General features: G+C 67.5%; 1 protein-coding gene across 5 annotated transcripts in view; it reads left to right on the top strand.

Annotated features, from left to right (window-relative positions):
- PLEC (plectin) overlaps positions 1 to 12,143 on the top strand; it is a 56,619-nt gene that overhangs the window by 22,332 nt on the left and 22,144 nt on the right. For 2 of the 5 annotated variants that reach the window (XM_047074305.1, XM_047074304.1), the window contains 4 exons: positions 10,152 to 10,213; positions 10,595 to 10,684; positions 11,518 to 11,595; positions 11,682 to 11,774. In XM_047074305.1, the coding sequence (XP_046930261.1) occupies positions 10,152 to 10,213; positions 10,595 to 10,684; positions 11,518 to 11,595; positions 11,682 to 11,774 (323 nt within the window). Of the gene's footprint in view, positions 1 to 4,862; positions 4,990 to 6,474; positions 6,644 to 9,173; positions 9,409 to 10,151; positions 10,214 to 10,594; positions 10,685 to 11,517; positions 11,596 to 11,681; positions 11,775 to 12,143 lie in introns of those variants that run through there. The other 3 variants (XM_047074308.1, XM_047074306.1, XM_047074307.1) reach the window with 3 other exon arrangements.

Below are 12,143 nucleotides of genomic sequence, written 5' to 3'. Positions count from 1 at the left end.
AGGTCTTAGGGCCCCAGGGGTCCTTCCTCTGTGTCATCCTCTGTCCCTAAGCACCTGCGTTGGCAGGACCCAGGTGGGCAGATGACTGGTGTCCCACGGAGCGTGAGGCTCACACATGTACTTTCAGAGCTCACTGGCCTTGGTGCTGATTTGGGGTGGCCCTGGTGCCCCAGCAGAAGGCAGGCTTGGCTCCTGCTTCCTTCTTTGTGTCTTCTCACCTGGGGAGGAACCTGGTGTGGAAGGGGCTGGGAAAGGGGCCTGGCCTGAGGCTAGCGGGGTGGGCAAGAGTTTGCCAGGTGAATGGGGGTCAAGGGATCGAGGTGCAGGTCCAAGGTGCTGAGCGGGACCCAGTTCTGGTCTGGGGTGGGTTGGTCCTGCTAGAGCTGTGCCTTGGGAGCTCATCTGGGAGGATCAGTGAGGTGGTGGGGTAGAGGGATGATCTCTGGGCTTTCCCCATGGCCTTGGACAAGTTGCGTGGCCTCTCCAAACTCTTGTCGGTGGGGTCACAGCGTCCCCCACAAGGAGACGAGTGCTTGGCGGGGTGCGTGGTCAGCACTGACTAGCCTTCAGTGGCCAAGTCCCAGCCCAGGGGTCCTTTCATCCTTGCCGCGGAGCCCCTGAGCTGTCCCTGTCTTGGGTCGTGGGTGTGTTGAGTATAGGCTCCTCCTTCCTTTCTCCCCTTCCTTCCTTGTCTGTGGCCAGGCTGGGCGGGCAGATGGTAGCGGGGCCAGGATGGGGGACTGGGTGTGGCTGCAGCGGGCAGAGAGGAGGGCACCCCCAGCCCTGGTGGAGGTGACTCAGTGTTGCCTCCCGGCCGCAGCCACAGGCGGCAGCTCAGAGTTTCCAACAGGAAATGAACTCCAGCTCCAGGCTGAGTCAGGCCTGCGGGTGTGGGCTCCCCAAGGGCCGAGCACCGGACCTGAGGGCCACCCTTGGCCGGGGGCACCTCGGGCATGCTGCATGCTGGCCGTGGTGCGGGTACATCCTCGTCTGTGGGGTTGTGATGGCTCCGCGCTCAGGCTGCACCTGGAATTGCCTGCTTTTCAGAGTTTACAATAACGAGCACACGGACCCCTTCCTCGCTGGCTCTGTCCTCTCCAGTCAGCTGGTAGGAGGGGAAGGCAGGGGTGTGTGGGGCCCACTGCACCGATCACCAGAGTGGCCTCGGCCAGTGGGCCGCCTCTGCCTGTCCAGCCTTGGCCAAGGAGCCGTGGGCGCCGCGGGCAGTCCCATGTGCCCTGCTGCACCTCTGTCCCCTCCTGGGAGCCCTGGTGGTCTGCTCATCCTCGTGGGAAGGCACCCACTGCTCGTTCGGCCACATACCGGCCAGACCCAAACCAAGCCCCCAGCATCTGGGGATGGACTGGATGAGGAATGAGCCAGGGGGAGGTAGCTCTAGGAGCAATCAGGGAAGATCCCCCTGAGGAGGTGTGCTGAGCTGCGCCTGACTGCTGGGGAGCTCCTACTCCAAGCAAGAGCAGTCCCGTAGGAAGGTGGTCCCCGCAGGAGGGTGGGCGGGGTGGGAGCAGGAGTTTGAGCTGCCCTTGTGTGGTGGAGAGTGGGGGCCGTGGGCTTTGGTATCTGAATTTCATTGACCTTTCAAATAGTAACGCTTGGCCCAGCTCAGAATTCCACACGAGCAGCTCAGCGCAGCTCTGGAGCCGTTGCCGACGGCGGACGTGAGCGGCCTTTGACGGCACTGCTTCTGCCCACCCCCAGCGCACCCTGGCCTTCCCCCGTGGCACTCCTGTCCCAGAGGGAGACCGCACTCTACGCACCACTGACTTGCTCTCTTCATGGCCGTGTGGCGCCACGTGGTGGGACAGGTTTTTGCAGCAGCCGCTGGCTTTGGGTCCCTGTCTGTGCACGTTCGCTGCGGCATCTGTAGAACTCAGTGGGTTTTGAAAGCAGAGTTATGGCAGGATTAGATGGGCTTTTCCCTGGGTCTTGCTCAGCTCGTGGGAATGGAGAGGCAGGGACACATGTGTGGCATTTGCCTAGGCTGGAGACCAGGGGGGCTGGGACTGAGCTGCTTGTGGGGCCTGCGGAGGAGGATGGGGCTAGCCTTGGGGCCTGGGAGAATGAGGGTGTTGAGGAGGGTGGGGACGTGCAGGGCCAGTGGGCCTGTGGAGGCTGGGGGGCAGGGGGATGCCCAGGCGGGCATCAGCGGGCAAGACTGGCGGGCCCCGTCGGCTGCACTGAGGCTCCGGGATCTCGGGCGGGCCCGTCCAGTGTCCCACCTGGGCTGGTTGGACCCGTTGGTCCACTGGGCTTGGGCCTTGCTGGTTTCAGCTCTGCTCCAGTCGCTGACTAAGGGGTGGCCGTGAGGAGGAGTCACCGCTCCCAGAGCTGGGTGGGGAGGCCGGGCCCGAGTGAGCCCTCCCTCCGCCGCCCACCCTTCCCTCCTTCCTGCCACCCCTGCCTTTCCTCTCTGCTGCCTCCGCGGCTTGGCCCGAGCTCGGCCGCCATGGACAGGTACAGCATGGAGGAGCTGATTCAGCTCGGCCAAGGTAGAGCAGGGCCCGGGTGGGGGGCCGTGGGCACGTGGGCTCCAGCAGGGCTGGACGGGGTTCGCCCAGGCAGCCCGTGGCTGGGGCCCTGGGGGCTCGAGGCTGCCGGCCTTGCCTGGGGCATCAGAGCTAGGAGGCGCAGGGAGGAGCCAGCCTCCCTCTCAGAGCTGCCTGGGAGCGTGTCTGGTGCGGGAGGCCGCCCACTCCAGCCTTCAGGGGCCGGTCCTCCCAAAGTCTGTGGATCCCCCCCCCCCCCCGGGCTCCTCTGAGGCTTCCCTCAGCTGCCTGCTGAGCTTCTGAAATGCAGGTTTGGTCCCCAGGAGTCTTGGGGGCCCAGCGCCCATTCCTCAGAGCTCCTGGTCCTCCCCAGATGGACCACGGTGCCTGTACCCCAGCGGTCGGAGGCCGAGGGTGGTTCGCTGCCCTTTGCTGCAGAGGGACCACACATAGCAGACACTGCCTGGGCTCAAAGCACAGCCTTGTGTGACCAAGGGCAAGCTCTTCGCTTTTCTGTGCCTCAGTTTCCTCGTTTGTACGATGCGGTAACAGCATGAGACTTCCATTGTGGGGTTCTCTGAGAATTGAAATCGAATGGTGCCTGACACACAGGAAATGCTACAGAATAGGATGCAAACCCTTCCATCCGACCCTTAACCCTTCGTCTGCCAGGGCCCAAGGGCACCTGGGAGGGGAATGGTAGGAGGGTGACCCCCATGTCCTGTCCCCCCCCCCCCCGACGCTGAGGTCCCGGTCAGTCCAGGATGTGGCTCGGGCATGCCTGCTGACAGGGACCTCCGGCCCCAGGCTTCTGCACACGGGAGGCTGCCGAGGGTTCTCGGGTAAGGCCAGGGCAGCATTAGGGGCAGCCTGGGGAGGGGAGGGGGCTGGCCAGCTTCCTGTGGCCCAGCCTAGTTTGGGGCCACCTGGGTGTCTGGCCGGGGGTGTGACCTTGGGGAGGCTGTCCTGTCTCTCCCGGACCTGGTGTTGTGTGGAGTGAGTTGTGTGGTGGGGCCCTCTGGGAGAAAGGGATCGGTGTCTCCCTGCCTTCCCCGAGTGCACCCCGCTACTTCCGGCACCCCGAAAGGCTGGCGGGGTTGGGCAGGGCAGGGACTGCGTCTCCTCCCAGGCGACATGAGCCCCTCAGGCTTTGAGTGCCCGTGCTAGGCCTTGTTCTGAGGCAGATGCTGACGCCAGGTGGCTTCTTATTATTAGAATCACGGGCAGGAGCCTGGGGGGTGAGTGTGGGGTGGTGCCGCCGGCCAGACTGGACTCGGGTGAAGGCCTGGGCCCCAGTGCCCTAGCGTCGGACGTCATGTTCTAAGTCTGGACGAATGACGGCCTCGCTTGCTCTCCTCAGATATTTATATCCCCCCACCCCCCCTCCGGCCCCCTGCCCACCCCTCCCCTCCCCCCATGGACACAGGCAGTGCTGCTGACCGCGGCTCGGCCAGCCGTGCCCTCCTCCCACCGCCACCGCCACCGCCACCGCGGGGCTCACGGCCGCCTCAGAGGGGTCTGTGACCCTCTCCACAGTCTGCTCCCACTCCCCGTCTGCCCCGTGGGCTCCTGCCGCTGTCCCTAATGAAGATCGTGCCGGGTAGGTGGGCAGCCTTTGGAAGCTTTTGTGAGAGCCCAGCAGGAGTCCCTGGGGGCACTGGGGGGAGGCTCCGACCTTACTCCCCCCCCCCCACGACCTGCCCTCCCAGGCCATCACCCCGGTCCTCCCTTAGACCCTGTTCGCAGGCCCACCTGGGGGCGTTGGGGCTCTGTGGGGGTGTTTGTCATTGAGGGTGGTTGGGTCAGCTGCAAGCCTGGGGGGCCAGCGGGGCCTGGGGTGCTGGCATGCCTCCCCCTGATGGGCGCCTGTCCCCCTGGTGGGCTCCTGGCAGCTGTCACCAGAGGGCACCCTTGGAGGCAGAGTGGGGTGCTCGGACACTGCCGTCACCCTCCTGGGGAGGAATTGGGGGGGTGTGCGGAGGCTGGCTGGGCTGTGCTGGGGGGGGGGGCGCTGTGCGTCACTACAGGCCCCTCCTCCGGGCGGGTGTGGCTGTGGGTAAGCAGGGGTTAAGGCTCCAGCTAACCTTGAGCGTGATAGCCGTGCGTAGGGACAGCTGAGCCGGGCGCTGTGGGAGGTGGGTGGGGACCTCCGAGTGGCCGGGAGGGAGGAGGCAGAGGAGGCGGGCGGGAGCACAGTTGGTGCCGTGGACGGCACTCGTCTCTGGGGCGCCAGGCAGACGGTACAGTAGGGCGGTCTTGCAGGCAGGGCGGTCACAGGCCCCGGGCGCGGCCCCCCCCCCCCCCCACCGTCTTCCAGGCAGGGAAGGGAGGCTCCGCCCGCTCTGCCCACAGCCGTGCAGCCCCAGAGCCATGGAGCCCTCGGGCAGCCTGTTCCCGTCACTGGTGGTCGTGGGCCACGTCGTTACCCTCGCCGCCGTGTGGCACTGGCGCAGGGGGCGTTGGCGGGGGCAGGAAGTGCAAGGTAAGCGCCTCTGGCAGCTACCGTCTGGGCCGCGCCTGGGCAGCGGGCTCCGGCCACCGCCCCTGCCCTGGGGGCTGGAGGCGGGGCAGGGTGAGGGGCCGCCTCCCTCCAACCCCTGCATTTCCCTGTGCCCTCCCCTTCCTGTCCCTGAGCTACGCCCCAGCGCTGCACACGGTGGGAGAGCGGAGTCCCCCCGCCCCATCCCGCACCCCTCCCCTCCATCTCTTCTGCTGCTTTGAAGACCCTGCCTGCTTTTCTGGGGTGGGGCCAGGGTTCAGAGGCTCTGTCAGTCTGGAGCCCTGTCCTGGTGGGAGAGGAGGAGTTTGGGGAGGCTCCAGACTGGGGCCGTGAGCAGGAGAGGAGCGCCCCCACTGCCAGGGAGGCCTCTGCACAGCTGGCAGGTGTAGGGCAGGTGCAGGGCTAGTGTCCTAGGGCAAGGGCCTGGGAGAGGCTCCTGCCCAGCACTGAGGTGGGGCTGGGCCTGCGCAGAGCCTCCGAGGTGAGGCAGGTGTCTGAGCGCCCTCGGTCAGGGTCCAGGACTGCCAAGGGGCAGGCAGCCAGGCTGCGCTCCGCCCTCCCCCCGCTCAAAGTCACCCGCCCTGGGCTACAGCCCGCAGCAGCAGCAGCAGCAGCAGCAGCCAGGACTACCCGGCGCAGGATGGGGTGGGGCCCGCCTCCAGTGAATGGAGCCGGGTGGGCGGGGCCCTGGGCTTGGGCTTCGGGCCCGAGGGGCTGTCCTAACCGGGATCTGGAGTTGTGTTCTGGTCTGTGCCTGGGTGGACAGGGTGCGGGCTTCGGCCTGCGGCGAGGGCGTCCAGAGCTGCCCCTGGAGGGTCTGCCCAGTCTCAGCCTGGGTGCCAGAGCCGCTAGCCCGGAGGCCTGAGTCAGGATGGGGCTTCTAGGCGTGGCTTTGGGGACTGGGGAGCGGCTGGTGACTCAGCTGCAGGGGCGTCCAGTAAAATGCGCCGTCAGGGCTTCTCCTCCCTAGAAGTGACCTTTCCTCCCTCCCTCGGCCCACTTTGTTCCCTGCCCCCACGTGGGGAAGGGGCTTCTCTGCCGTCGCCACCCTGGATCCTGCCCTGCAGTGCTCCCTCGGGGCTTTGCTGACCCTGTTCTGCTCGCGGCTGTTCTCAGACGCTGCTCCCTGCGCGGTCCCCAACCGCCCGCCTCCGGGAACGTAGTCCCGTGGGCGTCAGCCTAGGGGAGTTTCCCGGCGCCTGGGTGTCCCCCGAGGCTCCCCTCCGCGGGAACCTGGGCGGCCCTCGAGTTCCCATGCCCCTTTGTTCTATCGGGCAGCCTCCCTCTGCCCCCGGCCCCCCAGGCCTAGCGGGGGCCTCTCCTTCCAAGTAGGGGCGCGGCTTCCCGGCGCGCTGGGCGGGGCGCCCCGCTAGGGGCAGGTTCTTCGGGTCTGGGCGGTGCGCCCGCTGCCGGCCTCCTCGCGGCGTGGGCTGTGGAGCAGAGGCTGCGCGCCGTCCTCCTCGCTTCGCTGTGGGCGACCCCAGGGCGCCCGCGCTCATGGCTGCGGCCGGCACCGGGCGGGCGGGCGGCGCCTTCGCCCTGCGGAAGGAGGTGGTGCTGGAACGGCCGTGCTGGCTGGACGGGGGCTGCGAGCAGGCCCGCAGGGGCTACCTCTACGGGCAGCTGTGCTGCGTAGGTGGGTGAGGCTGCGAGGGGTGGGAGGTGCGGGGGGGGGGGCACCGTCTCCCGGACCGGGAAGGGGCGGAGCCCAGCCCAGGTGCAGCCCCGCCCCCACGCTCTGCTCCGGAAACACCTGGGAAGGAAGGCGGCGAGGTCCCCTTGGCCCGATTTGTTCCTTCCTTGGAGAAGGGGGATGGGAAGGTGGGCGGGGCCGGCTTGGGCTCCGGCCCTGATTTCTTTTTGCTTCGGGCACCAGGCCGTAGACTGTCCCGACGCCAGAGGAGGGAGGGAGGGCGGGGCTCTCTTCGGCCTGTAGGTTTTCCAACCCAGGAGCGTCTTCACGAGCTGTGGGACCTCCAGCCTCAGTCTCCACATCTGTAAAAGGGGGCGACGATACCTCGCAGAGGGTCATGGGCAGCTCTAGGGGACCCTGGCTGGTGCCAGAAAATCTGTGGCCCGCTACAGTACTAGGGTCAAGCGGTTGTACGGAGCACCAGTGCCGCGGTGGGGGGGTGTTTTCCTGGGGAGTGCAGACTGAGGTCCTCTGCAGTGTCGGAGGCCGCTGTGGCCCGGCTGGAAGGGAGTGCCTATTGGTTTGAAGGTCTGAATGGAAAGGACAGGGGAGGGAGCCTCTCACCACAGCCAGGGTCAAGGGGGTGGGAGGGGTGGGGGGGTGGGGGGGAGAAGGGAGGAGGCGGGAGAGGAGGAGTCTAGAGGAAGGAGGCTGCGGAACCGGGAGAGCTTCCTGCAGAACCAGTGTGGGAGCTGCCCCCACTCCCAGCATCCCTGCAGACCCCGAGTGGTAGAAAGCTGGAGAAGGGACTTGGGCTGGGGGCTCACACAAGTCTCGGACTTTAGGCCCTGACTCCTGGTTCCTGCTTGTCCTAGAATTCCCTGCTCCCATCTCCTGACCCCATACCAGGGACCTGAGGTGTCTCCACCCCTCACCAGAGTGACACCCGCACCCTTGCCAGAAGGGACCCCGCTCCGCTGTTACCAGCCCAGAGACTGCATGTTGCGGGTGTTCAGGAGGGGCCTGAACTCGGGTTCCCTGCTAGGGCCGGGGGGTCCTCTGAAGAGGCCTTTGTCCAGGCTCCAAACCTGGGGAGGGGCCGGGAGGGTGTGTGGGGGGTCAGATTTGGGATTTTGGAGGGTCAAGAGCTGGTGTGTGGTGGGGTCGTGGGGGCTGCCGAGCCAGGCTGAGCCAAGCCTCCCCAGGTGGCCTTACCTCCCCAGGCCCTGCCCGGTTGAGGGTGTGGGGTGCGTAGTGCCGGACCTCAAGCCAGGTTCCAAGTCGGGGCTCCAAGCCTGAGGGACTCTCTCCAGACCTGGGACGGGACAGAGCCCTGGGGGTCTGGCTGTGTCACAGATGTGGAGGAGCAGGGTTGTAACCAGCTCCTTGCGATTGAGTACCCCTTGCCCCTTGGTGTTTGGGCGCCCTCCGGTGGCCACAGCGGGGCAGCACGGTCGGGGGTGGGGTGCGCTTTTCCCGGAACACTGGCTGGGAGGCTCAGGGTAGGGGGGCAGCGGCTCACAGCTGGATCACATCAAGCGGGATGCTCCGACTGGAAAATTCTTGTGGCTGGTTCGGCGGCCCCAGGGCAGCCCCGGTGCCGGCCATAGGCGGGTCTGTCCGAGAGCGGAGGGAGCCAGGCAGCACCCTGCACCCTTTGCTCTGCCTCCCACCTTTACGATCCTTAATAGCTGCTATCTGTGAACCCCGCCCGACTGCAAACAGCCCCCAGGTGTGGCTTCCTTTCCCGTGAGTCACCGAACTTGGGGCCCCCTCCCCAGCCCTGACTCACTGGCGGCCCCCCCTCCCTCATGCTCCCCACGGCCCCCTGCATACCCTCCTCCCCCCAACTTGGGGCAGAGTTCCTGCAGATTGGGGCTGGGCGGTCCTGCCTGATGAGTCAACGCTCAGCTATGTGCCCGCTCCTGCCCCGCCGTGTGCTCTGCTTCCCAACGGGGGGCACCGCTCCAGGATGTGCCTGGTGGGCAGCTCGGAAAGGGCCAGGCCCGCACGGGACTGTAGTGGAGCCTAGCAGGGGGCAGGGGCCACAGGCCCAGGGTGCGTAGGTCTGTGAGGAGGGATGACTTACGGGCCTCGAGAAAAGGACGGGCAGCTGGCCCCGCAGCCCGCCGTGTCTCAGTTTGGGGTCCTAGCCAGCAAGGTGGGCAGGCCGAGGGGTGGTCCTGGATTTAAGCTCAGAAGGGAGGTGTGGGCTGTGGGACACCGGGGGCCAAGCCCCACTCAGGCACCGCTCCCTGTGGTGGGGTGGTCCAGGGCATGGTGTGTGGTCCTGGCACCAGGAGGTGCCCCTCGAACCCCTGGGTGCCCCCCCCCCCCCGGGGACTGTGGCTGGCCGGGTGGGTGAGGAAACCCCTGGGTTTCCTGTGTCTGTGGGGCCAAGGGTGTGGCTGGGGGGGAGGGGCCACCTTCCTCCTTCCCTCCTCCGGGGGGTGGGCAGGGCGGGGTGGGGCTCCCGGGGCGGGGCCAGCCCTGAGAGGGAGTACAGCGGGCAGGGAGTGGCCACACCGACTCTGCTTGGCGCTGCGCTAGCCTGTGAGTCCGGTGGGGCGCCAGCCTAGGGCCGCCCGTGTGCCACGAGAGCCGGAGCTCAGCACCTGGGGCCTCGGGACCGAGCGCCGAAGGGGCGGGCGCCACCATGTCTCAGCACCGGCTCCGTGTGCCTGAGCCCGAGAGCCTGGGGCACAAGAGAACCAGCTCGGAGGATAACCTCTACCTGGCCGTGCTCAGGGCCTCAGAGGGCAAGAAAGGTAGTGGGCGCTCCCCACTGGGCAGGAAGGGCCCACTTCCTGCTGCAGGAAGCCTGGCACCGGGTGGGGGTGGGGCCCCTCTCCGAGAGGGTCCGAACGGAGGGGCAGAGTGTGAGCCGGGCTGGGCTGCGGGTGTGCCTCGAGTCCTGGCGCAGGTGCAGGGCTGCGGGGGCCCGGAGGGGGGCAGGTAGCCACCCGTGCAGGGAGAGGGCCGGCCCGTGCTGGCAGGGCAGGCAGTGGCCTCTGGATCTGGAGTATAGGGCCGTGGTGGGTGGGGGCTCTCTGCGGCCTGGTGAAGTCCGCTGCCCTGTTGGGAAGGTACAGCTTCCCCCTCACTACGCCCCTGACCGGTCCTGGGCCCTGGCAGGGAGAAGTTTCTGCTCAGGTCTGCAGAGGCAGCATGTGGGGGTGGGGCCGGCCAGACTTACTCTGTGGGCTTTGGGTGTGGCTGCGAGCTCTGGACCCTCCCATCCCCAGAGGGAGACAATAGGGGGATTGAGCAGCGGCAGGTTCTCCGTGTGCCTAGCACCCCCAGGCCCCCACTGCGTGGGCAGGGTGGGCGGGGGGGGGGGGGGCCTGGGCACCTGAGTGTCTGCCAGTCCACGTGGGGGGGGGGTTGGGTCTCCGCGTATGATCCTGAGGCCCTCTTGGGGTGCCACCCACTGTGTCGGCATGGTGGTCCCCTCCCGGGGGCTCCTGTGGCTTCTCCCAGGCCTCAGGGGACCTGGTCTTGTCTCTTCCAGATGAACGGGACCGGGTGCAGAAGAAAACCTTCACCAAGTGGGTCAACAAGCACCTCATCAAGGTTGGTGGCATGCGCGCGCACACGTGGCCGTGGGGCAGGGGACATGGAGGGTGGGGGTGACGGAGGGTGCCCCTGGTCCTCCTGTCAGAACAAGGGCTGCCCCCACTGTCGGCCTGGGAGCTCATCTTTTCATCTCTGAAACCTGTTATTTTCTGTCCTCTCCCTGCCTTCCCCCACGCTGCTCCTGCCTCCTGTCTCTCTCCCTCTCCTCTTCCTCCTTCTTCTCCGGGCTCTCCTGCTCTCCCTGTAGCACTGGAGGGCAGAGGTAGGTGCCTCTGTGGGGGCGGGGCACGTGTGGGGGTCATTGCCTGCCTCCCCTGCTGGGGCCTTGCTGGTGGCTGTGGGGAAGGTGCAGCCAGCCCGGTTCCTCTGTCCCCACAGGCCCAGAGACACATCAGCGACCTGTACGAAGACCTCCGTGATGGCCACAACCTCATCTCCCTGCTGGAGGTCCTCTCAGGGGACAGCTTGGTGCGTGCGCCCGCCCACCTGCCCCCTCTGGAGCCCCGCCTGCCTTTCACCCAGATACCCCTGCCTGCCTGCCTTCCTTCCTTGGGGCCTTTCCCACGTACCCAGTCCGCATCCGGCCCGGCCGCGGCCCCTGCTGTGTCTCCCAGCCCGGGAGAGGCCCCGATCCCTGTGCCGCGGGTTCACGGCCCCGCTGGTCTCCGTGTCGGAGCCCCGACCCATAACCTCATGCTCTGCTCTGCTTCGGTTTCTCTGCTGCTTGGACTGTGAACCTTGGCCTCTGCCCTTTACCCTATGCCCTGCTCTGGCCGGGCAGCCAAGAGAGCGGGACGTAATCAGGAGCTCGCGCCTGGTGAGTGGTCGTGCCTGCTGGCTGAGGCGGCGCGTGGGCTCCCCAAGGCTGGGAGCCCGGCTCACCTGGGGCTGGTGGCCCGTCTGGCCTGACCTGTGCCTGGCGCTTGGTGGGGCAGATGGCTGTGCATCCAGCTGCCTCGTGTCCTGCCTGCTGCATTGCCCGGGGCCGGGCCTGGGGCCCACGGTGGGGGGGGCGGGCTGCCACCCCGGCCGGCCGGGGCCGGGAGGACGCCTCCCCGTGTGCCACTGCCCTCCACCCTCGGCTTCCTGGCTATTGTCTCCTCCCACCCCTTCCTTCCTTCCCGCAGCCTGGGCCTGGCCTCCCTTTTCCAGCTGGGGAGGGTGCGTGGGGACGTGGGAAGGGCTGCTGCCCCCCTGGGGAAGACCTCGGTGCGGTTGCCACGGACGCCTGGGGGTGCCGTGGGCAGATGGGGGCCGTGGCGGGCTCTGTGGGCGCTGACCGGCCACGCCTGTCCCCACAGCCCCGGGAGAAGGGGAGGATGCGTTTCCACAAGCTGCAGAACGTTCAGATCGCCCTGGACTACCTCCGACACCGCCAGGTGAGGCTGCCCGCCCGGCCACTGGCTGCCGTCCTCCTTCCCCGGCGGCCCGTAGGTAGGTGTGACTGAGGGCAGCTTGCTCGCAGGTGAAGTTGGTGAACATCAGGAACGATGACATCGCCGACGGCAACCCCAAGCTGACCCTCGGCCTGATCTGGACCATCATCCTGCACTTCCAGGTGGAGTCTCTGGGGCTGTGGCCTGGGGGCCCGGGCCCTTGGTGTCCTGCCCCCCCTTGGTGTCCTGCCCCCCCTTGGTGTCCTGCCCCCCCCCTTGGTGTCCTGGCCCCCCCCTTGGTGTCCTGCCCCCCCCCTTGGTGTCCTGGCCCCCCCCTTGGTGTCCTGCCCCCCCCTTGGTGTCCTGCCCCCCCCCTTGGTGTCCTGCCCCCCTTGGTGTCCTGGCCCCCCCCCTTGGTGTCCTGCCCCCCCCCTTGGTGTCCTGCCCCCCTTGGTGTCCTGGCCCCCCCCCTTGGTGTCCTGCCCCCCCCTTGGTGTCCTGGCCCCCCCCCTTGGTGTCCTGCCCCCCCCCTTGGTGTCCTGGCCCCCCCC

Source organism: Lynx rufus, unplaced genomic scaffold (genome assembly GCF_022079265.1).
Source record: "Lynx rufus isolate CCGP_SWC_20201006 ecotype Redwood Valley unplaced genomic scaffold, mLynRuf1.p SCAF_12, whole genome shotgun sequence".
In the NCBI taxonomy this organism is placed as follows: Eukaryota; Metazoa; Chordata; class Mammalia; order Carnivora; family Felidae; genus Lynx; species Lynx rufus.
This window is presented reverse-complemented; position numbering and strand designations above follow the sequence as displayed.